The 25,719-nt window shown below is 41.8% G+C and overlaps 3 protein-coding genes and 2 non-coding genes across 5 annotated transcripts; 1 reads left to right on the plus strand and 4 right to left on the minus strand.

The window, feature by feature from the left end:
• Positions 1–645: 645 nt before the first annotated feature.
• On the minus strand, positions 646–6,295 carry LOC107303531 (UDP-glucuronate:xylan alpha-glucuronosyltransferase 1). The gene is made up of 3 exons (XM_040521226.1): positions 5,914–6,295; positions 3,697–3,900; positions 646–2,584 (listed from the first exon to the last, which is right to left on the minus strand). Exons 1-3 carry the CDS (start codon positions 5,970–5,972, stop codon positions 910–912), a joined length of 1,938 nt encoding a protein of 645 aa, XP_040377160.1. The 5' UTR covers positions 5,973–6,295; the 3' UTR covers positions 646–909.
• Positions 6,296–12,466: 6,171 nt separating this feature from the next.
• LOC121053704 lies at positions 12,467–12,578 on the plus strand. The gene has a single exon (XR_005811248.1). It is a non-coding gene; the product is annotated as a small nucleolar RNA Z221/R21b (small nucleolar RNA).
• Positions 12,579–13,253: 675 nt separating this feature from the next.
• LOC102716378 (tRNA (guanine(10)-N2)-methyltransferase homolog) lies at positions 13,254–16,089 on the minus strand. The gene is made up of 6 exons (XM_006647311.3): positions 15,809–16,089; positions 15,520–15,731; positions 15,098–15,415; positions 14,945–15,019; positions 14,595–14,669; positions 13,254–14,080 (listed from the first exon to the last, which is right to left on the minus strand). The coding sequence occupies exons 1-6, from the start codon at positions 16,008–16,010 to the stop codon at positions 13,541–13,543; spliced, it is 1,422 nt and encodes a 473-aa protein (XP_006647374.1). The 5' UTR covers positions 16,011–16,089; the 3' UTR covers positions 13,254–13,540.
• Positions 16,090–16,857: 768 nt separating this feature from the next.
• TRNAA-UGC lies at positions 16,858–16,930 on the minus strand. Its single transcript has one exon. It is a non-coding gene; the product is annotated as a tRNA-Ala (tRNA).
• A 939-nt stretch (positions 16,931–17,869) lies between these two features.
• On the minus strand, positions 17,870–24,713 carry LOC102721522 (ran-binding protein M homolog). Its single transcript, XM_015834152.2, has 11 exons — positions 24,543–24,713; positions 24,056–24,463; positions 23,035–23,178; positions 22,077–22,163; positions 21,342–21,387; positions 20,798–20,874; positions 20,365–20,518; positions 19,757–19,825; positions 19,339–19,398; positions 18,721–18,807; positions 17,870–18,579 (listed from the first exon to the last, which is right to left on the minus strand). Exons 2-11 carry the CDS (start codon positions 24,436–24,438, stop codon positions 18,295–18,297), a joined length of 1,392 nt encoding a protein of 463 aa, XP_015689638.2. The 5' UTR covers positions 24,439–24,463; positions 24,543–24,713; the 3' UTR covers positions 17,870–18,294.
• Positions 24,714–25,719: the final 1,006 nt, after the last annotated feature.

Genomic DNA, 25,719 nt, shown 5'->3' on the forward strand with positions numbered 1-25,719 from the left:
GTAAACAATGGAAGGCCTCTTTCATATGTATTGAAGCACCATCCGATTATAGAATTTTTTATTTTTTAAATCTTTTTAATAAATAATTTTATTACTAAATCTTAAATATTTTTATCGTATAAATATTTTGGTCACGTCACTACATATCAAACAAATAGCACGTGGCTGCTTGTATTAGTGACTTTTATAATTTATTTTGAAATGAATTTCGTTACTGTGTGATACTAGTGGTGGAGCTTTTTCTAGTTGCCATTGATTTTTTTTAAGGGATTTTCGGTAAGAGCATCACCAACAGTGTCCCTCAACTTTTCCTTCTAAATCTCTTATAAGTTGGACTATTAAATTTTTAAGTGTTAAAAATATAGTTGTTTTTAATAGTTTGTTTAAAATTGATCCCTAAAGTAACACAGGGCACCTTTAACCTACTTTCTCATGTCTGATTTTTTTTCACCTCTCATGCATATCTACGCTCGTCTCTATCGTACGTGAAGTCTCATGCATATCTATGCTTGTCTCTATCGTACATGAAGATATGATAGCACGTCTCCCTACTGAGAAACATTTTTAAAAAAAGAAAACTTCAATAGTTAAGCAGATGGATAGACGATCTGGAATATAAATCATGATCGAGAATTGGGGAGAGAATAGAGGCACTATTGGTCATGCTATAATCAGCGATAACGTAATATTCTTTCTTGGCCACGGTTTCAAAGGATGAACATACCAAATATGGCTGACATATTTGAACAGAGCCTCTGGAAATTATATCTCGCAAAAAGCAAATCCCTAAATTATTCACATCTACTTCCCTCATTGTAATAAAGATTTTTTTTTCTTTTTGGTTATCCTCACCACGAGAGACCTCATCCTGACCGTCCGATTAAACACAACGGCCGAGATGCGCCCACGTCAGAAGTTGTCGATGAGCTTGGCGTACGACGTGGTGACCCTGTTCCCTTCCACCCGCCGGTTCTTGGTCTCCCTCTCCGCGCACGCCGCCTCGCCGCCGCCGGCGCAGATGCTCCGGCGAGGGTCGGCGATGGGGACGCGCCAGTGGCCGTCGGAGAAGTTGGCCGCCCTCGCCTCGTCGGCATCCCACCGCAGCAGCGCCTTCTGCCGCTCGTCGAGCAGGCAGAACCCCTGGAGCGGCCGCGGCATGGCGTCGTGGGCGCGCCACCACCGCGCGTGCGCCTCGTCGCTGGCGAACTGCCGGAGCTGCGGCGAGTTCCAGTTGCAGTCGTAGTCGCGGAAGCAGAACCACGGCTTCATGCCGACGAAGTGGACGGCGAGGACGGCGGGCGGGTCGGCGGCGAGCACCGCCCGCTTGGCGGCGGCGCGCTCCTCGGAGTCGCCCTCCCAGAAGTGCTTCATGTAGTTGGCGCGCGACGGGAGGCGGTGCCACCACGAGAAGACCTCGTTGAGGTACCCCTGGTCGCCGCCGTTGTACGACTCGATGTCGGCGATGTGGTCCATGAGCAGGCGGAGCGTGCAGTTGCAGGGCTCCACCACCATCACCCCGGAGTTGAACAGCGTGCCGTGGTTCCCCGTCGCGCTCACCTCCGGCATGGCGAAGAGCGGCTCCATCGGCCGCTGCACCAGCAGGTCGGCGTCGAGGAAGACGACCTTGTCGTACTCCGTCAGCGCCCACAGCCAGAACTTGCTGTAGTTCCACTCGTTGTACGCGTCCGCCGCCGCGCGCGGGTTCCGGACACGCCGGATCGGCCGCACCTTCCACCCGGCCGCCTCCAGCGCCGCGCGGTGGCGCGCGCTGATCGTCTCGTCGACCAGCGCCACCATGTCCCGCTCCTGCCCGCCGGCCATCCGGATGCTCTGCGCCGCCACCAGCGCGCCGCACGCGTACAGCTCCTCCGAGTGCAGGATCGTCGCGTACGCCTCCCGCCGCGCCTTCGCCGCCGGCGCCGACGCCGACGCCGACGCCGCCACGTGCGGCTCCGCCAGCGCCCCGAACGGCATGGCGAGCTTGCAGGAGCCAACGGGGAGGGACAGCTTCTCCCGGAGCACGTCCACGTCCGGCCGGTACAGCCACACGTCGCCGTCGCGCGGCGCCACCTCGTCCCTGCACCGGAAGAGGTTCGGGACCGGGAAGCACCGGCTCACCACCAGCACGTGCGCGGCGGAGGCGGCGCCGCCACCGCGCGCGGCGAGTCGCGCCGCGGCGAGCTGCAGGTGCAGCCGGGCCACGTCCTTAGACCAGCTACCCCCGCGCCGGCACGGCAGCTTCACCGCGACGACGTCGAACACCGCCTCCTCTCCCTCGCCCACCGCCGGCTCCGGCAGGTCGGGGCACGTCGGCGCGTGGTACACCTCCTCCTCGTCGATCCACTCCGGGTACAGGTGCTCCCACGTCACGTTGCTCCCGACGTGCTCCAGCTCCACCGACGTGACGGCCGCCCGCGGCAGCACCGTCCTCCATTGGTAAACCTCCTCGTCGTCGAAGTTGAGCAGCGCCACCCTCGCGCCGCCGCCGTCTCCCGCTCCGGCGACCTGCTGCACCGCCTTGGAGATCTTTGGCCAATCCACCGTCACGTCCGACACGTACCGGGAATCCGCCACAGCCGATGACCTGTGTTTCAAGTTCAGACCAGCAAGAATTCATCAACTCTTCGATAATTGCTACTCAAATCACTAACCATCATATCAAGACTAATTTTACGCTTTTTCCGTGACAAAATACGATACATCCCGGTACTTTTTAAGAATAATAAGGCCTTGTTTAGTTTGTGGAAACATCAAATCAAGTTTTTGACACTCATTCGAAGTATTAAACGTACTCTAATTACAAAATAAATTTCAGGTTCCGCTTGGAAACCGCGAGACGAATCTTTTGAGTCTAATTAATCCGTCATTAGAGCATGTTGGTTACTATAGCACTTATGGCTAATCGTATCCTAATTAGGCTTAAAAAATTCGTCTCATGATTTTCCGCATAACTGTGTAATTAGTTTTAATGTTCATGTATATTTAATACTTTATTTAGGTGTCCAAAGATTCGATGTGATGTTTTTGCGAAAACTTTTTGCGAACTAAACGGGGCCTAAGGCCTTGTTTAGTTTGCAAAAACATCAAATCAAGTTTTTGGCACTCATTTGAAGTATTAAACATACTCTAATTACAAAACAAATTTCAGACCCCGCCTGGAAACCGCGAGACGAATCTTTTGAGTCTAATTAATCCATCATTAGTACATGTTGGTACTGTAGCACTTATTGCTAATCACGTCCTAATTAGGCTTAAAAGATTTGTCTCACGATTTTTCGCATAACTGTGTAATTAGTTTTAATGTTCATGTATATTTAATACTTTATTTAGGTGTTCAAATATTCGATGTGATGTTTTTGCGAAAACTTTTTTGTGAACTAAACGGGGGCCTAAATCTCTAGGGGTGATCATTAGCTTATTTAACGAATAACTCAAACGACATATTTGTAAATAAAAAATAATTTATCCCTAAAATTTTTGTATACATTTTCATAGGGATTTCAAAGTTAAGACTGAAAAATAAACTATAATTAAAAAATCCTAAAATATATAAATTGAAAATTAAATATTTAAATTTTAACTTATAAATATAAGCAGAAGCGAAAAGACGTGTCCATCTTTTTTTCGTAAACAATGGCTTTAAAAGTTCCTTTTTTTTTGCGAAGATGAATATAATTTGAAGGTTATTTTTCTTACAGGGAGAGGTGTTCGTCGTCATGGTGGATAGAGGGTGAGTTGAGGAGGCTGACGAAGGAGCCACACATGAGGATGAGGAGGACGAGCTTGACGTAGAGCATCTTGGGGTTTGAACCCTCTGGAAGCAGTGCACTGAATGGCCTGTACTTGGCATCCTTCTCGTAGTGGTAGCTTCCTATGTAACCCCTCTTGCTTAGATTGGTGCTGAAATTAACACAGGCAAATAATCACCATGAGTGCATGATCATACTGTAATTTTGTTGCAAATTTTTTATTTATAACTGTTTAGAATGTTTTCTCAAATGCAACAAATTATATGGTAAACTGAGTCGAGGATTGTAGCCCTCTGTGACCAAAATCATCACTTGCCAGTTTTTACTGAGATGTTAGTTTGAAAAAAAAATTTACTTAGGTGTGGAATTTTTGCTTGACTTTTACCAATATATAGCTAGAAATCCCTGCATCTGCATTTTTGGTCACTAATTTCTACTCCTTCCAAATGACCAAATTCAGAACATCTCCTTCCGTTACTTTCAGACAAAGAACTGAAAGTCATGTGCCATGACTCTCTACTGCAACAAGTCATCAAGGACAGTTAGTTCCATGATCTTCTTTGTCGTGTCAGATTTGTTCGTTATCGCTGACTGTTGAGATAATACTAACTCCCCTGGTTAGCTTGGTCCTTTTATTTTTCTCTCCTCTTCTTTTTTTTTCTATCTTTGACTTTGTTCTTACATGTCCCTGTTTCTTTTGCCCGTTCTTCTACCCCTCTTACCAGGGACGGATCAGAAACCAAAAATTAGGGGGAGAGGAGGCTGAACTGTCTAAACATACTACTAAACACCCCCTACCTCTTATTTATGGCAATTTTTTTCGGGAGGGGCTCCATAGGTCCGGAGAGGGTAGGGTGTATGAAGCCCCCCTTGCACCCACTGCCTCTTACTAACCTAGTTTCTCTCGGTTTTCACACGTACACTTCTCGAATTGTTTAATGGTGTGTTTTATACGAAATTTTTCTATAAGAAAGTTGCTTTAAAAATCATATTAATCTATTTTTAATTTTTTATAACTATTAATTAATCAATCATGTACTAATCTATTACTAAATTTTCCACGCCAGATTACTTATCTCCAAAAGAACGCGGCCAGAGTCATGTTTCTTCCATCCAAATGGCATGCAGATTGAACAGAGACTTCTTCAGAATTCGCAACAGCGCTCGTGACTTTTTCTTCAGAACTCGTTGCAAACAGGAGTTGGTGAACGAACAGGTTGGTAGCTAGGTCAGAGGAACAGGTTAGCTAGCAAACCGGGATGTAATTAACTTCCTACGACGTGATTATAAATTAATCTTTTCTTGGACTGTTAGCTCACCTAAAGGAAGGAATTTGATTAGCAGAGCTCGCCAAACTTTGGAGAATTTGATTGATTCTCTTGGTTTAGATTACACTAAATTAGGACGATTCATTCAAATTGGTGTTTGTTGGGCACGTCACTTGTAGTTTCTATCGGTGGAAAAACACTAATTCAGGGAGTAATTTTCGCTGCTAAAGTCACCAGGATGACGTACTTTTGTAGCCTGATTGAAAACTACTACTTTTTTTTTGGTAATTTATAACTACTCTATGCTAGAAAAACATTTACAGGTATTGACTTTAAAGCGTTCATTTCGTATTGCTAATATACTTTATCACGTAACCTTTTTATCATAGGCTCATGGGCATGACCAAGAAAACACGCGAAGAACTGGATTTAAACAGGATTAAAACATTGTGTACTGAGAGCAATTAAACTGAAGATCATGCGTACTCCCTTTATTTCATATTATAAGACTTTCTAAGCTGTCTAAATTTATTTTTATATTAATATATATATTTTGTATATCTATTTAGATTCATTAGTCCACATATATGAATTTAGGCCAGGTTAGAAAGTCTCGTAATATAGAACGGAGGGAATATTTATCACTCAGTGTATCATTGCTGATGATGAATATGCAAAGATGTAAATAAGTTTACATGGAGAAGATTAAATACTCGAGAGATGCATTGATGGAATTCAAATGTTCAATGCTCATGGAATTTTTGGTACCACTATGCATGATGCTCGGATGAAGATAATAATTAAATTTACACTGAGAATATGAGAGGGTAAACATGCAGAGGAAGCAAAAATCTCCTATAATCACTGGAGGGCATGCAAGGGCAAGAACAACTCACAGAGTTCTGTCAAGACGATGCCTCTTCTCTGCATGATGAGCACAAGCAAAACCTCTCATCCTTTATGCACAAAAACCTACTACCCCAAACTGACAATCTCTCTCTCTTCTTCTGACACCTCTCTAAGAACTTTGTCGATAAACCTCCGAGTTCTTGTGAACTCTGAAGATTGATCAAATCTTCCAATCTCCTGCTATATCAACTCCGTCAGCTCGGTTTCGAGTCGAAAGCTGAACTGTTTTTATCAGATGGTGTAGCTCAATAGCATGAAGCAAGGGAGACAATAAGCTTGCAAAGATGTATATATGTACAAAGAAAGATGAGCTATGTATGGTCAAGGAGTCTCTCGAGAGGCAATGGAATGCATGGCCTGAATGCAAAATGAAAGCTCCAAAACCTAGGCCAAGAGAGCAACTTATAGCTTTGGCAGGAGAGGTGTGACCAAAAGAACAACAATTGTTTGACAAGTTCCTGCAGGAACCGTGGGGTGACCTGGTCCTTATCAGAGCAATAGTATAGCCAAACTACTAGCTCTAATTTATTTATAGTCAATCTAATAGCTAATTCATACAATAGCTATCTACACACATTATGTCTTGGAGCCAGTGCTGTAACTAGTTATAAATTAGTAGCTCACTACTTTTCTCTCTTCCCTTTTATCTCTTTAAAATATGTTTGTAGCTTGATGTCTGCTCTCAGCAGGGTTTGGAACACATCACAATGAATGAATAGGAGTGGCGTACAAAAAGGTACTAGTACATGTTAGTAGGGTGAAGTGCATGCATTCAATTCCAAAAATTCATTACCAGAACCTAAGCCACCTCTCTGTCAGCATAAGGGTTGTTCAGTTGTTCCATTTGTCTTTCCTTGGTCGCATGAGTGTTTTCATTTCACTTACTCTCTTCTTATCATCACTTTGATTCAGGTGTAGCATTACTTATGTTATGTGCAAAGACAGAGTTGGTGCAACTCATCACAAGAGAGGCTCCCTGACAGAGATGTATGTATGTGCATAGCTGAAGAAGAGGCAAAACCAGTCCTACTACATACTACTTGTACCCAAATCATTTTGGGTGACAATTTTGTTTTCAATGGGAGTAATGTACTAATGTATAATCTAGAAGGAACACTTTGTTGGTACAGGTGAAAGAGTAGACATGAACAAAAAAGAACAGATACTTTTGCTGTGGTTGCAATGGTGATTGGCTACCATATACACAAGCAGAGATACAGAAAGAGGGGGCTCTGACATTCACCAAACCCAACTGATCAACAGGGGTGAGTTTGGTTGGACCTGAAGCAAAAAATGTGCAGTTCTGCCTTTGCACCCAAGGGACGACTGATCTTGATATATTCTCTGCCTCCCTTCTATTGCTTTAGGTAAACTGCTAAACTTGAAGCTTGCAAAGAAGGTTACAAGCCCAACACAACACAAGAGAATAGTACACGGCATAAAATTCAGAACAGAAAAGGAGGGGAAGAGTCTTGATTTGACTATGATTCAACCAGTAGGTCTAAGAGCAAGTATAATAGCATGTTATATGCTTATGTGGAGGAAAGAGAAGATGAGAGTGTAAGCAGGCTGTAAGCTTGTAGCCAGCTTGGGCACAAGAACAAAAAAACTCTGTGAGAGTGACATGTGAGTTCTACATTAATAATGAAAAACTAACTAGTATATGAGTGGGCTAAAAAAAACTATAAAAAATCTTATAGTCAATTTATTGGCTATATTATTAGTCTTGCTATAAGATTAAGGGTTACCTGCCACCAAAGTAAGTCCTCCAGAATACTAATATACTCTTTAATGTAATCTCTAAACACCAACTATCTAGAGTTATTAGTCTATTGTATACAGAGGTGAAACCAGTACTAGGGCAGCTATGGTTGGAGCCTAGGCTAAGTCTATAATATAAATTCTAAAAATAGTTAATAATACATTAGTTTAGCTCTAATCTTTAAACTTTTTGTTGCCCTTGATTGTATGGTTGCGTACATCTTTGATGCAAAGTTTGGATTAAATTCCATTATTTTTTAAAAAATAACTATTATAATAACCATCAATTGGCATATGTGAAAATAAAATAAGACCCAAAAAGGACTAGTGTGTATGTGTGTGGTATGGACACGTGAAAGGATTAGGAACATGATATTGATTAACGGAACAGGTCTTACTTTGCTTCCAGTTCGAGGTAGATAAAGAAAAAAAAAATAGGACATCTTTGCTTTGCTTTTGCTTACCTGAGGGTCCAGAAAATCAAAGATTGAGCTAACGGCTCCCGTTTCGCAGTTACAGCTGTTTATAAACTAAAATTTAAATTTTATAACTTAATTTTAGACTTGATTTTAGGATTTATTTTTTCATCATGGTTTTTTTTACATATTTCGCTTTTGAGTCGTTATGTACACGTATATAAAAGCTTTACATACAAATTATTTTCTATTTAAAAAACGTATTACGGGAGCCAAGGTGTTCTGCATGCATCTGTTCCCTTCCAACTGCTCCTTTGACATGTCTCCTCATCTGCTGCGCGTGCTGCTGTGTTTTGCTCTGAAAATCTCTTTGCCTGCAGCGACGCGTACAAGGGTTTTTCCTTTTTCTTGACGTGAGAAGTGGTCAGTTTGTCACCTCCACTTGTATGGATGGCCCTAACAAACCAAGAACAAGACGTCAGAGATTGTGCAAGATGGTGATGTTCATCTGCCCAAGACAACACGAGTAAGTAACGTTCATGATTTTTCAGAATGCGACGGAACATCGGAGAAATTTGGTGTCGAATAATAAAAAGGAAGAGTTTTTTTACCATTTTTTAAAAAGTACATCAAGGTACCACACTTTTATAAATAGTGTGGTACCTTAAGATACATGGTACCTCGAGTTACCTAAAAAATTATACTAAAATTCTTCCTACCTTAAGATATTTTTCAATAATCATAAAAAAAAGCCTAAAAAAGAAAGTGTGAGTGTGTTGGGAGTTCAGTAGGTGATTAGAAAAAAAACCAAACGGTATATTTGCAAACGAAAAATAAATTATGAATAACAATATTATATGTGTATTGAGTTTAATACCACACACCCGTGTCACTATCTTGCAAGCACATCACACACGTGGATTTTTTATCGAATTTTCACAGGAACAGTTTATTTTCTTCAAAATTTCTCCAGCTAAATATCCCTCTAATTTCGAAGGAAAATGGAACCGGGTTTACCTGATAGATGACTTGGCGTTCGTGCCGTTTGGGAAAAATTCAGCTTACGTAGGTTCAGGTAGGACAGTGCAAATATTTATGATGCCTCCTCTGATATTGGTCTATTTGCACCTAGATTAGAATAAGCTTTATGTACAAATGATCTTTAATTTGTTGCACATTTTATGCTTGTAACTCTAGGAATCAACCCGGCCGTTAGATTTTGCTTAAGAAAAAAAAGGACGTTGAGAAACTGAAAAAAAGAAAAATTTCAATGGACGCGCTCAATATTGACTATATCTCGTCATCAGGGCTACTTCAAAGAACAGTATTCTTTGTGAACCCAATAATTGATGCCATCAGCTTTAAATTAGTAATTCTAGTATATTTGAGTGGTTGTGACGTCGTGTAATTTCAATCATGAAGGCAAACAATACAGGAGACTGAAATTCAGAAATGACATTTCTGTTCTCCTTGACGACATTTTCCCATAATTTTACGCTGTTGTTGCCTCGTGGATTTGACTATACAATATGGTACTAGTGCATGGACTTTTGGATACAGGGCTTGTTCTATCTTCTAAATAAAAACAATGAATTTCATAAAACTACAACTGTTTCATCAAAAGTGCCGTTTTGCTGCAAAATTAGTTACGCATTATATAAAATTACAACATCAATTAGCAGTTACATAAAAAAACGTATGACTTTGTTTCGTTGGTCTAGATCCACTTGTCAGACACACATGTAATATTATTGTTTCAAGTTTGGTTCACATGTCATTCACACACGTAGAGGATAAATTAAAAGTTGTATGCTAAATTGTTTGATGTTGTTTACTAAATGAATATGTGTAAATTTGTCCAAATAGTGGTAGTTTTACTAAACTTACTCAAACAAGAAACAAGGTACAATGATCATTTTTGCATTTTGAACCATAAAAGAAAAAAAGTTTCGATGGTTTTCAAAGGATTTGGATAGTAAGTAGTCACATTATGGCTGTTTGATGCAAATCTAAAGGCCCAAAAAAAATCCACGGTACTGTTCATCCAAGAAAAGTATTGTAGATTTAATGTAGCATAGAAACTGTAGCAGCTTCTCATGGCTTTACGTTCAAAAAATGAACTAAGATTAAGTGCAGTTGCAATAGGGAGTGCACGGAATCTCAATTCGTTTTCAGATTGGGTATTTAAGAGGCTAAGTCTTCTATTTGGGCTAAGTTCCCAAAGTTTCCAAAATAAAAAAAAATAGTTGCGTATATTAAGTAGATATATAGACTGGATAAAAATACCCTTCTCTAAAAAAATGGTATTTTAAACACCTCTAGTTTTGATGGTATTTTGTAACTCAATAACAATTACCATGGTACCATCTAAATTCAATCATGATTCATGATAAAGGATGGTTTCATGGGACCGATTATAGTCGACTTGACTTTTGTTTTATTTTAGAAATATATTTGCCCTTTACCAACAATGGGGAGAAGGAAGAAGCAAGTGTACAAAACAGTGGCATTGTTTAACTTATTATACATACAGACCTTTTCTTTTTATAATTGTTTAGAGTGCATATAATTTATTACATCTATTTCAAAATATAATTAATTCTAGAACAATGAATCACGATACAACTTGCGTAATTAAACCGTCCCTTTCTCTGCCTCTCCCTGTAGCTCCATTTGGAACAGGCCCACAGGTCGCTCCACCGTCCAAGCCGGCATCGACTCAAACCACACCTATTGGGTTGCCTATGATGGCCTCACCAACACCCTCATCCACTCCAACCATCAAGGGCCTATCCTCAATCTCATCCCCTATGCTGTTGGCGGCATAAGGATGTCTTAGTAGGTCAAGGGAATCATCCTCAGTACCGGATCACCGTAATCGACCATGACCTATGCGCTGAACTCACCATGCCACATCATCCACAACCAAGAGGAGAAGGAGGCATGGGATCTCATCATGTCATGAGGCACAACCACCATGGAGCCCAACCTCCATTCCACAATTCCCCTAGACCTCTCCAAGTTGATGTGGAGCTCGAAGGACAGGAGTTCACGGAGGTGATGGGGACCTCATTGCCCACCATCAAGCCACTGACATTGGCATGCCATGGCAATGGTACGAGAGGACACAGTGGTGGTGGGTGGTGGCATCGTTAGTGGTCTCCGAGTTCACCTAGAGGGTCGTTGGATGCTGAGATGATGAAGAATAGGGAGTCAACGTGGAGCGACTACATGCAAGACCTTACTGCCAGTTCCAAATCCTTGAGCGCCGCTATACATACGACGACGTTGTACGAACCATGTACAATTTCGTCCGCATGCGCGCGGCGCGCGCTGGTGCCGTCCACAGCATGTGTGCTACTGCCATTGCGATCGTACACGGTTTGTACGGAACCCGTCATACGCATAGCCTTTTCGCAAATCCTTCATCGAGGTAGACAAGGCAAGCATGTAGCACCATGGTTGGGGATGGTATTGGCCCAATGATTGTCGTAGCTCCTTTGGCATGCTCCTTGTATCTAGTTGCTAAGAAGACGGTGGTGGCAGTGATCATCGCAACTCCTCCACCCCATAAGGGTTTGGCCGCCATTGTTGGTTCGCGGGGATATGGAGAGAGAAGTACGAGGATGGAGGAGAAAGAAATAAAGGTGGAAGAGTAACATGGACTGACATATGTGTCCACTATTTTTTTATATTTTATCTTACTAACATGCGGGACTTATTGAGGTTTTTATCTTTTTCTATTTTAGTCAGCGTAAGCTCCACATGAACACCACATGCGCGACGCGTAGGATGAAACGTTGAGCGACTTGATTTGCACCGGTATCAATTGTTGAAGGACGCTCTATACCCGATTTTACGATCAAGGAGGGATATGAATGAAACTCAACGCATAGGTGAGGCGAGGGACACTTCTCCCTTTTGATAAAAAGGAAAAAAAAAGAGGAACAATGGGCTACTCCTGGCCCATTGAGCATTGGTGTTAGGTTGGCCCATCTCTTGCCGATGGGCCGTGGGCCAGGCCTTTTAGCCTCTCCGAGAAAAATGGCCATCATCCGAGCAGGAGATAGAGAAACCCTAGTCAGCGGAGGATTTTGCCCATAAATACCCCGATCCCCTCACAACGCCGACCCCTGCCAACTCCACCCTCCGCCGCCGCAGCGGGATCGATCCCGATATCCTTTACGCAAGCCGTCTCTTCTGGTTTTTTAGGGTTTCTGGGGGTTTTCGATTCGATTGGTTCATCCTCCTTGGCTTCTTGATCTTCTTTGCTGTTCTTCGTCCCCCCCCCCCCACCCCCGGAATGGTGGGTGCTGTTCTCTTTGGATTTGGTCGCCTTCGTTAGGGGAGGAGAATAGGAAGGAGATGGCGATGATGAGGAACTAGTCATGCACCACTCTGAATGGGTGGGAGAGATCTCTCTCTCCTGTTCTTGCTGACAAACAGACTTACTACCCATTATCAAATCTGAGCCTGCTCATCTCATGTCCAATGCATTTGACGATTTTTTTTTGCCTAATCTTAGATGGTCAGATTGGTCATATTTTTTTGTGCTTGAGATTTGTTTGTGACGGTGATGGTGGATAAAGGGAACCAGATGATGTGGGTTTGCCGTTTGGCGATCCAACCATGATGCGGACTGAATGTTTCATTGAGGTCAAAACTATTTGCCGCTGATGGTTCCTGCCCCCCACAAGTTCTCCATGTCGAATCGTTTTATTTCTGTGTCAGTCTTTCTAACTTTGCAATGACTGATTTTTTTTGCTGTCAAACGAGAACCATCTGAATAAACCCGCAATTAAACCAACGGAGTGTAATTTGATAAGCCATTTCGAGGAAATAAGTAACTTGCTGCCAGGATCAGATGGCATTGCCAGCCAGGAGGATTCCAAGTAACGTATGGCCAGGATCAGCTGACAAATGAATTGGTTTAGCTGAAATTATTTAAACGCCATTGACGATACAAAAAATCTGCGACAATTCTGGCTAGCACCTGAGACGATTCTAATGAATATGATGAATAGTGGATTCAAGCAGTTTTTGACAGACCTGGAATTTGGTTGGTTCAAGTGGGTTGTCTTTTTGGCAGGTCTATACAACGAACGAATGCTTACAGCCGAACTCCAGAAAACAAACAAGATTGGGTGAAGAAGGTAAGATAGAAATCATGAAGTAAAAAAAAACACAGTTCACGGTTCTGACAGACCATTGAGGAGCTAATTAACATGGAAAAAGGTGCAAATCCTCATTGACCAAATGAAATTATCAGCTTAAAGCGCAGTTCACGGTTACATGACCATTTGAGCGAAGTTTTCAGGTTTCGTAGCTAAAATAGCAAATTCCTCTCCCAGAAATGGTTTTGGCATCGACAAAATTGTTCGTTACAGCATCAGTTTCAACCATCAGACAAGTTCAGACATTTCCCGCTGCCTAGTGCCTACACATACTTGCCTCTGTACTTGGGCTTGGAGTCCCTGTCTACAGGGGCGCCCTGATCGGCCGGGCTGAACACGGTGGAGTGGAGGTTGCCCTCCTCCATCCACTTGTGGTGGTTCTCCCTGAACTCGCGGTGCCGCTGCTCCGCAGCCTTCTCAACCTCCTCGGTGTAGGGACCGACCTTCACCATGGTCAGCAGGACCCGGCTGTACCTCATGCTCAGGATCTGCTCGCAGGTGGCGATCAGCTTGAAGCAGGGGTGCTCGGGGTATTTGGCTGGGTTGGCGACGCCATCCTCGCGGACGACGGGGAAGAAGAAGACCAGCCGGCCACCCATCACCAGCATTCTTGCGGCGAGGTGGAGGAGGTCATGGACGCACTCGGCGAGGCTGTAAGGTGCGGTCGATGGGATGTGGCTGTCCCTCTTCTCGTCTGGAACTGTGTAAGGAGTAACGGTGCCCTTGATGAGCTTCCGGCCACCGGACTTGCGGCCTCCAGCCCGGACTCCATATGGAGGATCACAGATGATGGCATCAAAAACCTAATAGATCACAAAGCATCAACAGTGTGTTTATCATATCTTGTCAAAACATTCAAACGAGGGAGTAAAGCAATCACTTTCAGTCTTCAGAGTTTCTTGCAGAAGATATCTCCCAAGCCAACGGCTATGGAAAGTTTCATTCAAGGTAAAAAAGAAGAGAAATTAAAAGGCCCATGTGCTTCATATGGAAATTCAGTTGTAGGAAATATTTCATCAGTTAAAAAGCCACGTGAGAATTCAGGTACCCATCATCAACTATTTTCCCAATTTACAACAAAAAGAAATTTCTGGTGGGTTGGTTTGAAGACAAAGTTATGTCAACCAAATCGAGCAACAAAAAAATGTAAAGTACAAAAAAGATATTGCACGAAAGTACCGCATTCACTTTATGCAAAAAAAAAAAAGAGAACACAGTTGAGCAAATCTGTTTCGGCTTCAGTTTAGTCGCACATATAGTATAAACTGTAAACTACCGTAACATTAAACATACAACATTGTATAAACAGCATATTACCTCCTTCAGTCCTGGACGCCAAGGTGGGAGGTTGTTATCTGCCCTTAGTACACATAATGGCTCTGGCAATTTGTACTGAAGAAGAGTATGCAGTAAGTACTTCACATGAAATTCAGATATTTTACTAACACGTGATAAACACCAAAATGCATATAGTCTGCAAGCTATATCATACTAAGTCACAAACTAGACGAGAACAGTATATCATATGAAGTCACATAACAGACAAGAGCAATGTTAAAGAATTAACTGTCACAAAAGAGTGGCAGCTCACATGGGATTTTACAGATCACACTAGGATGTAAGAATCTCTCTAAGCAAAAAATTGTAGCCAACTTCACCCCAAGTACCTGCTCAAAGTTGCTCCAAATATTGCAATCCGGACCACGACCATCGCGTACAACCCTTATATCAATATCTGCACCCTGAAAAGCCCCTATCAGCAAGACAATACTCACAGGCAGAATGAGCATCATGCATTCATCTGCGCGAAAAGCACAAACCATTGTCATGGCTCCAAAATGCGCGGCCGCGACCAAAATACTCCCAGTCCCAACGAAAGGGTCATACACAAGCTTCCCGGGCCACGCCAACCCTTGATTGGCCATAAGAAACGCCATTTCAGCATCCATTGCAGTTGGGCCAATATACTTCCTGCTCTTCAGCTGATAGGTCGGCAGGAGATGCCTATCCGCCGCTCCGACCTCGCGGCCAAAGAATACCGTCCTCTGAACAACCGGCGGGAGGCCGTTGTTGCAGCCATAGTCATCAGTCTCCATGACGAAGAACTTGTGGTCGGGATTCTTCAAATTGACACGGCCCTGAGAATGGGGAACAGCACCAATCACAATCACACACAGAGGGAAAAAGCTTCCGGCATCCACAAAATTTCATCACGCGAGTGAAATCGCAAGGTCGCAACAACCATGAAGGGGATGTAGGTGAGGCTCTTCATGATCTCGTTCTGCTCCTGGAAGCTGATCACCTTGCCGAAGCTATCGACGACGATCTTGAATGTGCTCTCCGGTGTGAGGTACGGCAGCTTCCTCTCCTCGGGGTACTCGACGACCGCCCTCTCGAGCTCCTCGTAGGTGTTGCCGTGCCCCCAGAGCTCGTAGATCCCCTTCACGAGCAAGCCTGCGCATGGCATGGCGGCGCCGAGGATTAACCGCGAGAAGGAAGCTAAGGAATCGAGAAAAAACGGTCCCGCTTACTGCGGTTGGCGATCTGCGCGGCGAGGCGCTCGTCCCCGGGGAGGCGGACGAGGTGGAAGGGGGAGTCGACGTGGTGGTTCTCCGGCATGCGCCACTCGACGGCGTCCCCGGCGCCCGGGCCGCCGAAGAGCTCGGCGAGCGACTGCACCTCGGGCCGCCGGTAGTCGAGCAGCCTGTGGTAGAAGACGCACAGGTACCACATCTTGGATCGGCTGGGGGTGGCGCTGTCGAGCTCCGGCGAGTCGGCGGCGGCGGGGGAGCGGAGCGGAGAGGAGAGGAGGGAATCGAAGCAGCGAGAGAAAAATGAAAACCTATAAACCCCCGGGGGCTGTGGCCGACATGTGGACCCTACCGAGCAGTGGGTAAATGGGCTGGGCCTTCAAGGCCCAATTATACCTGTTTCACTGCTCTGTATTTGGAGGTTAAGGCCCTGTTTGGATCATAGGATTTTCCGAGGATATTGTTTGAGCTTATTCGGTTCGGGGAAATTTTAATCCATAGAAAAGATGGAGGGGAAATTTTAATCCATAGAAATAGAAAAGATGGAGAAATGTGAATGTATGGCAACAAAATCCATCGGAATAGGGTTTCAAATCCTCCGATGAAGAATTCAGTGCAAATGTGTATGGATCAAAGCATTTTTGCCCTCATTGTTTTCAATATTTTACCACCCCAAATCACTTGTTTAACACATCAACACACATAGCACAATGGCTCCAGCCAGCATGCTAGCGAACTCCCTTGTTTATAAGTAGACCATCTATTTGTCAGTGAGGATATGTGATTAGAGAAGATAAACTACGGCGATCAGATATACAGCAAAAGGTAATAGTACTACCTAGTGCAAAGTGAAAACTTTGATGATAATAATAAATGGCATAAAGTGCAATCATAATTCTTTCATAATATAAAAATGTAACGATCAAAAAGTGTTTTAAAATAGGGTATCATTATACAAATATAATGTTAAAAAAAAAGTCGATAGAAAGAAGAAATGTTGGAGTCAATGTAAAAAAAAAACTGATAGAAAGAGGTAAGGTTAACAAAAATGGAGATGCGGGGGATCGAACCCCGTGCCTCTCGCATGCAAAGCGAGCGCTCTACCATTTAAGCTACATCCCCTTCGATATTTTGTTGTTTATAATTCTAATTGTTTCCAGTCTCCCACTTTATTTTTAGAATTAGCTATGAGTTCGCTAGGAACCTATACATAAAAATTTATTCATAAATTACTTTTTCATTTTTAAATATATCGTTTTGCTCGTTCATTTATTAAGTAAAAAGATATGCACGTTTTTACCTCTTGCTTACCCTAATCATCCACCCGACAAACTGGGGGCTGTAGAAAAACTATGCAATACCGCCATGAAGTCGTGCAGTGGAAGATATGGAATATTGGAATTTTCAACCAGTATTTCCCACGCATATTTGCAGACCGTGTAGGATTATATTTGCTATGACTCTCACCTAGGCTTATATTTCTAAAATGTCAAAGTAGCAGTAAGTTTTTTTAGCCGGTTAACGTATGATATCAGATTTCTTTAACTATTTTCTAAAATATATATGGCCCGTTAAAACAAAAATTTTCACGCTGTCATGTAGAGAAAAAAATTAATTACACAAATTGCATGTAAATTGCAAGATGAATTTTTAAGCCTAATTATGTTATGATTTAATAATATATTGTTAAAGTAAACATTTACTAATAACTGATTAGTTAGGCTTAATAAATTCATCTCGCGGTTTTCTAGCAAAATCTATAAATTATTTTGTTATTAGACTACATTTAATAATTCAAATACGATGTTACCACCAAACCCCCAAAATTTAACCCAACTAAACAGGGCCATAATGAGAGCATTTAAGGCAGTCAAACAAACAGATTGGCTGGGAATATATGTGAATGATCCAACAGTGCAAATTCACTTACAAACAAACGAAGACTACAGATTTCAAAAGAAAGAAGACAGGGCTGAGTACCGTCAAGGTCAGAGATGGCCTTGACCATGTTCTTGCAAATGGTTGGTCTTTCAAGTAACACTTGCCGGAGAGCCACCAAGAGATTGCAAATGAACGTATCCTTGAATCAGAAAGAATCCACAAGGTTAAGGGCATTTCAGTTTCATTTACACATCTTATTGTTTTTTTTCTTTTTCACTTCACATTCAGAATGTCTACCAGCACAAAGCTTCCAATGTTATGGAGGAAAAGGACATGTCCAGGCCATGTGTGGATGTAAGTTTTCAGATTACAGGGAAGGAAAGGAGCTGCTGCCTGCCAAATGTCTCGGCGACAGTCACATGGCGCAGTTCGGCATTCACCTCGTGGAGAGTATATCCGGAGCTTAAAATCAAGTACTTTGTGTTTGATCACGGCTCACGGTCTACTTCTCCACTCCGAGGTGAACTCCTTTCCTTCGAAGAGCGTCAGAGTCTCGTCTCTGAGTTCACCACTCAGATTAAGGTGCAACTTGAATAGTTTGATGCCTAGGAACACCTGGATCTATCACAGGTTTGCACTTCTTTATGTAGTAAGAATGCATCCCCTTGGTCACCGTTGAAAGCGCGTCGCTCGAAGCTGCATACTGTGAGCTGTCTCAGTAGCTTCTCAAGACATGAATAAAGGCAACTCTCAGGGTCCTTCATGCTCGGGTTAGTTGACAGGACAGCTGCATTCACTGCATCAGCAACAAATTCCCGCTGTGGAGAGTCTAGCAGATATCCGATGCACGATTCAGCAGGCTTCTCATATGCAAGCAGGGTGACGCTCTCCTGCAGGTAGCATATTGTTCACTTTTTAGCTCACTGAAATTGCAAACCGTATACAGATGCGAAGATTTAAAACACTTTGCTATGGCAATCATTGGACAGATTAAAAAGGATGCATCAACATCTAAAAAGCCATGGCATTACCTTTAGCAACCCATCAAAAGCTTTGTGCGTCAAGAAGTTGGCCAGGTTAGAACGAGCATATTTTACAGCGTCCTCCAGCTGTCCAGCCTAATGCAAGAGAAACTGATATTTATATCATTATGGAAAAAGATATAGCGCAATTATGCAACATATCCAAGTGCCCACCACAAGCACACATGCAAACTAAAGCCCTGGGTGGGCAATGTCAAACAGAATCACATGCCAAAATAAGAGCATCTAGCATGCTCCCTGCATTAAAAAACAAAGTACATAATAAGAGCATCTAGCATGCTCCCTGCATTACAAAACAAAGTACGTTTTGGGCTACACGTTGCCAAACTTCATACTTCACATGATTTGTGTAGATTGGACAATTTACCCTGATCTAATGGGTGTGTTGTATTTTATTTTATTACAGTATTGTATTATTTTCATGTGTATATGTAGTTTGTCGGTTGATGATATGATTGTTTGCATGAAATTATTTAGCTTAAATCACTAGAGTATAATATAGCTATTTTGACCAAATAGATATAATATAGCTATTTGACCAAATAGACACCCAAACTATGAAGCACAAGTGCACAACAGCTGAATTTAGGAAGCTCAGATAATTACCCTGATAAATTCAATGAATCTTTGAGAATGGAGTAAGAAGCAAATAACTGACGTTTCATCCTGCAAAGAAAATGATTTCTTAGTGATAAAATTAACCCTCTGCGGAAAGTACATTATGGCAATTGAAAATGCTGTGCTAGGATGAAGATAGTATTTGACTAATTATAATGCAAGTTTAACAATAAAAGAAAATCGAACCGCAGGTCATTAAACTTGTGAAGCCATACCGCCTTCCTACCTAAACTTGTATTACAAAGTAAAATACAAGTTCAGGGAGGCAGTGAAACCACGTCACAAGATCAAGGACATGCGGTTCTGACAAGAATAATCGAGTCTCTGCACCTTTCAGTTCACATTAGCAATTTGTGGAAACTGCATGGAGTAGATGAATCGAATCAATTAGAACATAGAAGACTACCTTTATCACCTGTGGATACCATTCTCCAAGCCTTTTGAATGCAGAATCAATATCTCCATTCATGATAAGCTTCACGAAATCAAATAAACTGTTTTCAGAAGGCAGAAACCACACCAGAAGAGAGAGAGAGAGAGAGAGAGAGCGGGGGATCAATAGGGGGCAAATCTATGGAATTTGCGGTATCTGCACAGGGTAGTAGACAAATGGTATAACTGCACACAAGGTGAGCAGTAACCAAACGCCACTTTTCTTTTTTTTTTGGGGGGGGGTTGGGGGCGGGGGGGCTACCAATGAATCTTGCATTTATAACATTTACAAAACATACAACACTACCCCACTCAAAAAAAGAAATATCGGTGGTCGCTGGTACTGGTGACCAACAAAAATACATATGGATACTTTTCACAAATGTGCTTTTATTCATCAGTGAGTAATACTAACTATTTAAACTACTGTACTCAAGGCCTGGTTTCACAGAGAACATGTGTGATCTTTTAAAACTCTTATACAACATTACCAATTGACTCCCCAGAGCTGCTAACTAATATATTAGAAAAATGGATAAACAGCATTAACATTCAGTTTCAAGTAGGTCTTTCTCAGCTCACCTGACGCAGCAATTTTCTGTGGCTAAGACCATACATTTCTGGAGGTTCCCCATAACCATTTTGATGATTGGATGGAGGATCAGTTTCACTTGCCATATCAAAAGAATTTAAAGTATCTTGGTAGCCGTAATGTAGGAGATATGAACGAACAATCCTGTTCCAGCACAGTACATATACATAAGGCGGCCAGACTATAAAAGATTTATTGTCTATGCACAATTAAAGCTTGAAACAAGGTAGGATGAAGGGTGGAGTGATGGTATCAAGTGTAGACTGCGCAATGTGGTAAATTTCACATATACATAACAGAAACCAACAAATAATCAACAGCACAAGTCAGTGATTATCAAACATAACTCGCTAACCTATTTCACAAGACACATGATGATGTCATGACGCAACAGTAATGGATTGTTAACATGAGAAAGCATACCAATGACTGATGTCCGTTTGCAAGAACAATTTGTCACTGACAGATTGTTGCTTCATTTTCTCTTTAAAAATATAACCCTGCCCATAAGAATCATATTTAGTGTTATCTCATAGCACATTACCACTATATCTGAGTTGATGCATAAACACACAAATATAAGTGACAAGAATGAGCTGTGGTAACAATGGAAGGATATAATTCCGTAACAAAAACCAATTGGTTCTTATGGCACCATATTTTAGAGGCCGGATTGCTGCCCATAAGGACGCATGCAACCAAAAGTCCTCCCAATGATATGGAAGGAGATGCATTTACAATGATATGAAAGGAGCTGCACTTAAGGTGCAATGCAACTGAATTTAGCAAACTGATATGGATAATCTATAAGACACTGTGACATGTTTCGTACATGCAGTAAACTATGGAATGAAAACAAGAAATTTAAGATAATATAAGAAAATCTGGACAACATTATGTAGCTGAATATGCACAGGACAGATCCAGGACCTTAATAGGTGAATAACAATACCAGACATAGGCTCACCTCGATGTCAAAACAGAACGGTTCTTTTCCAAAGTTTACTGTCGCCCTGATTTGCAGAAAATCAAACAGTCAGATCCAGTGAAAAACTGAAAAATAATCTAATAATTTATCACACATGATGCATGCAATTCCAAGCCAATATAATAGATTGATGCAATTATTTGGCAAATAAATCAGGTTCCATAGACATTGCCAAATAGGTAATATAAGCTGCAAGTCAGCAGCATTTCATAGTTCCTACACTGATCATAAATCTAAGTATCAAACTGTTGAATATAAGTAATTCTAAGTATGCTGAAGGTACATATACAAAAAGTCTCATATGTTTATAAGAAAGGAAAGCAACAAGGATAATTTTATGGAGTTGTGGATATTTGCTTATAGATTATACCTTCATTTGGCCAAGTTCGAATTTGTAAAATACCAACAGAAGAGGAATCATGTTTATAATCAGTTAAAGTAGTGGATTTGCAGGTAATTTGCTATAGAAAATGGAGAAACATCATTTGTTTGTAACTATCATGAATGGATGAAGTGAAAAAGAAATAAGAAAAATCAAATTGCCCCAGATATAAAGATATTTCAATCAAGCTGCAGAAAGCCCCACATTCGGCAAATAGTTACACTTAACACCATTTCTGCGACTTAGGTTTAAGTGCATTGGTTACAATGCAATTCTTCATATTTGGAGTGTCTGTTTTTACTGAAACAATGACTTAGGAGAAGTCATCTTACTCTTCATCCTGACTATGAACTGCAATGGTAGGATATAGTGGGCCTTTAATTTCTTTTTGAACAGATCCAACCAAAGATCCATTTTTTCTGCAAAATGTTACATGTAATTAGATTTTAGTGCAGCATGATAACCTGACATAAAATAAGCAAGGTGAAGGCTCCTGAAGGAGAAAAATAAACAGTCAAATACACTGGTGGTCCTTCAACTTGTAGGAAGATGTCATATAAACTTGTAAGATACAAATCTAAGTTTTTAAACTTGTTACAGTATGTCATTTAGGTCAAAAACTGCCACATATCCTTCCAGCGCTAACATGGCTGTTGATGTGGCACATAAATCAGAATAAAAACTAAAAATAGTAAACTTTCTTTTCTCCATCACTCCCTGGAAATCCATAATCCAGATCCAAGATCCAGTAAACTTGATTGGGAGTTCACAGTACATGGAGGAGGAAGGATGAGATAGAAAGGGGAGAACGGGAGAAAGAGAGATGTGCCACGTATTTGTTTAGAGGGACACGTGGCAGTTTGGACCTACACGACATACTTTACCAGGTTGAGGGACATAAATCTACCTTTTGCAAGTTTATGGGCCTAAATGACACATTCTTACAAGTTTAAGGACCACCAGTGTATTTTACTCAAAAAGAAACAAGCAAATGATATGCCAATGTTAGAGGCCTAGTGGCAGATGCAAATACACATAATTTCCAAATTCAGGTATTCAACAGCCAACAACTGTAGTGAAGACAATTCTTGGAAATTTGAAAATATTAATGAAAGCAGAAAACAAAGCACAGTATTCATCTCATGTCAAGAAAAAGCTCACAAGACAAAAGATCAAAGCTATGAACCTTAAGAAAGTCTATATAGTACAACACCTAGAAGGCTAATATAAACTAACTAATCAGAGGAGAGGATACTGTCATGTCAATTCAGACAGAATGACGAAACTTACGTGAAGAACAATTCTTGTGAAAAATAGTTGATGCCGGCACCAACTGTATCACCAGAAGTGAATTTGGGACCAAATGACTCACTTTTCCCCCCACGGTAAAGAAGGCCATCGTCGCCATGATATCCCAAGCTGTTAGACTCCCAGCTGGAATGAACAAAGAACAAAGATGATCAGTTAGAAAATCATCAAAAGAAAAAATGATATACTTTAATGGTAAAATTTGAAGTCTGCTAAGAAAGAAAAGGTGGGTTATATTATTTGCTAACAATTTCTCTGACATCTGTCTGTCTTAAATTATCAAAATACGGTGAAAGGACCCTCCACGTTTGCTCTCGAAACCTAGAAACTGCAGATAAAAAGTGTTGGTCTGGACTCTGGCGTATAAGGGCATGGACTAAAACAAAGAGTAACAAAGCACCATTTAGAAACCGCTGAAACTTGGATTGGAAGATGTAAGATAAAGAATCCATATGAAATACAGTATAGAAAAAACTAAATCTCAATTGGAACATGAAATCAAACTGACACTTTGATTACATACAAATTTCAATGTGAAATCCCTACATAACTACAACTCGGAATAAAAGTAAAGTAGCCTGAAGCAAATGTCAGGGCATCCTGAAAATTTTGTGTAAATGACGATAATTTCAGTCAACATTATCATAATATAGCCATGAAATTTTCCACAGCAAAGACAACAGTAGACATTTCTATGCATTTGAACTGAAATCATATCTTAGCACTTAGCATGAAAAACTAGCATCTGCGACAAATAGCCCAATTCAACCAGTTTAATACTCCATACATCATATTTTTTAAACGAAATTGTGATCCATAACCATCAACTTAGGTTCTTAGGCGGGCAACTCAATTGGCTAAAACTTAGCCGCTACTGTGAAGTGTGATTTTTTCTCAAAATGAGGACGTACACCATAAGTTTTACATTTTTGATTGCAGACAAACATTGAATCGAAACTAATAGTGGGACCAAACAACAACAAGAAGGCAAGGGGTTTCTAACCCAGGTTGGCGGCGCATCTTGAAATTCTCGGTGGTGAAGCCGATGGAGGTCTGTCCCTTCTGCCCGGCGTTCTTGACGCCCATCTCGAAGTAGTAGACGGCGCGGCGCGTGGGGGCGGGGCGGTTGGCCTGCACGACGCCGACGTCGTGGCCGTGCTGGTTGACGCCGAGGTACCTGACGGACATCCGGTCGGTGGACACGACGGCGAAGAGGCCCGAGCTGTTGGTGGTGTTGAGCTCGGACGGCGCGGGCTCCGCCTCCAGCTCGGCCGCCGCGGCCTCCCACTCCGCCGGCGACCGCCACCGCGACGCCAGCCGCATCGGGTCAACCGCCCCCGCCGCGGGCGCCGGTTCTTCCACCGCCCCCTCCTGGTTCGCCACCATCCGCCAATCCCAACCGCCCCCCTCCCTGGGAGGACGCCCGGCAGAGAAACTCACCAAACTAGATACGTAGATAGATGTAAGCGAGGGATCGGCGGGGAGCTTACCGAGGCAGGCAGGGGGGGATCGAGCAGCCGGCGGTCGCGGGCCGGGGGGAGGAGATGCGGAAGCGTGAGGGGTTGGGCGTCGCGGCGAGGGGAGGGGAGGGTAACGTGTAGCCGTCGCGTCTCGTGTGCTTTCGCCGTTTCGCGATGGCTCTCTCTCTCTCTTGTGGGGTGCAGCCGCAGCGGAGGAAGGAACTATGGATGGCCGGTTCATAACAGAATTATCCCTCGTTTATAGCAGGTTTGGTACTCTTACGTGTCATAGCCAGCGAGTAACAAATTTATTTTGACAGCTAGTATGAGTGACAAAAGGTTAAATGTACTCTTACGTGTCATAGCCAGCGAGTAACAAATTTATTTTGACAGCTAGTATGAGTGACAAAAGGTTAAATTTCTTGCTTGTTTTGGGGCTCCACGGAAACCAAGATTTTCCTAATCCTATATAATATGAGTTTATTCTGATCTTTTATTTGCAAAAATGTAACAGCTAATTATTAACTACAATTTTTTTATTTGATGATGATAACTTTTGAATCCACATTTTATAATTCATCTTATTCAAAAGATTTGTATGTTTATTAAATATTTTTATTGTGATTTGTTTTATTATAAAATGTTAGAGATATGATCAAGATTATAATCTACAATATTAGAGATATCGTTGTTAGATTTTTTTATTTCTTAAGATAGAAACACGTTGTTTGATTTTTTTTTTAAGTATAGAAGTGTGCTCGAAAAACGAAGGACGAACCACTTAGTAAAGAAATGGCAAGCAAACAATACATACCGAGAGCAAAGGGGAAGACTGTACGCTCTCTCAATATACTCTCAATATAAGTGCATTTTTCGCACAGCAGAGCTAATTAGGCCGCTTTCGTTTTGGTTTGTTTTGGGGTAATTTATCTGGGAACGAAAAACGTAATAATAGATTCGTATACGATAAATTAATTATCAAATATAAACAATTAAAAATAAATTAATATACTATTTTAAATCAACTTTATATAAAAATATCGTAAAAAACCTCGTTTAACAGTATAGAAAATGTGTAAACGAAAAACGAGAGAATCTAATAATATGGACAACTGAATGTGGTCTTAGTTATAAAAAAAAAATAAACGGCTCCATTAAATAAGCGGATGGTATTGAGTGAGATCGAGTTAGAGTTAAAATGAATATA

The sequence above is a fragment of the Oryza brachyantha genome, chromosome 2, assembly GCF_000231095.2.
Source record: "Oryza brachyantha chromosome 2, ObraRS2, whole genome shotgun sequence".
Taxonomy (NCBI): Eukaryota; Viridiplantae; Streptophyta; class Magnoliopsida; order Poales; family Poaceae; genus Oryza; species Oryza brachyantha.

Excerpts from the sequence above, each read along its gene's own strand:
- LOC107303531 (XM_040521226.1), bottom strand. The coding sequence starts at position 5,972 with ATGAGAGGTTTTGCTTGTGCTCATCATGCAGAGAAGAGGCATCGTCTT. Across the intron at positions 3,901-5,913 it reads CATCGTCTTGACAGAACTCT|CACCAATCTAAGCAAGAGGG; the intron begins GTGAGTTGTTCT and ends TGTTAATTTCAG. Across the intron at positions 2,585-3,696 it reads GACGACGAACACCTCTCCCT|GTCATCGGCTGTGGCGGATT; the intron begins GTAAGAAAAATA and ends CTTGAAACACAG.
- LOC102716378 (XM_006647311.3), bottom strand. The coding sequence starts at position 16,010 with ATGTGGTACCTGTGCGTCTTCTACCACAGGCTGCTCGACTACCGGCGG. Across the intron at positions 14,670-14,944 it reads TTTGGAGCAACTTTGAGCAG|TACAAATTGCCAGAGCCATT; the intron begins GTACTTGGGGTG and ends ACTCTTCTTCAG. Across the intron at positions 14,081-14,594 it reads GGCGTCCAGGACTGAAGGAG|GTTTTTGATGCCATCATCTG; the intron begins GTAATATGCTGT and ends GTGATCTATTAG.
- LOC102721522 (XM_015834152.2), bottom strand. The coding sequence starts at position 24,438 with ATGGTGGCGAACCAGGAGGGGGCGGTGGAAGAACCGGCGCCCGCGGCG. Across the intron at positions 20,875-21,341 it reads CGTTCTGTTTTGACATCGAG|GGTTATATTTTTAAAGAGAA; the intron begins GTGAGCCTATGT and ends TCTTATGGGCAG. Across the intron at positions 18,808-19,338 it reads GATTCATTGAATTTATCAGG|GCTGGACAGCTGGAGGACGC; the intron begins GTAATTATCTGA and ends CTCTTGCATTAG.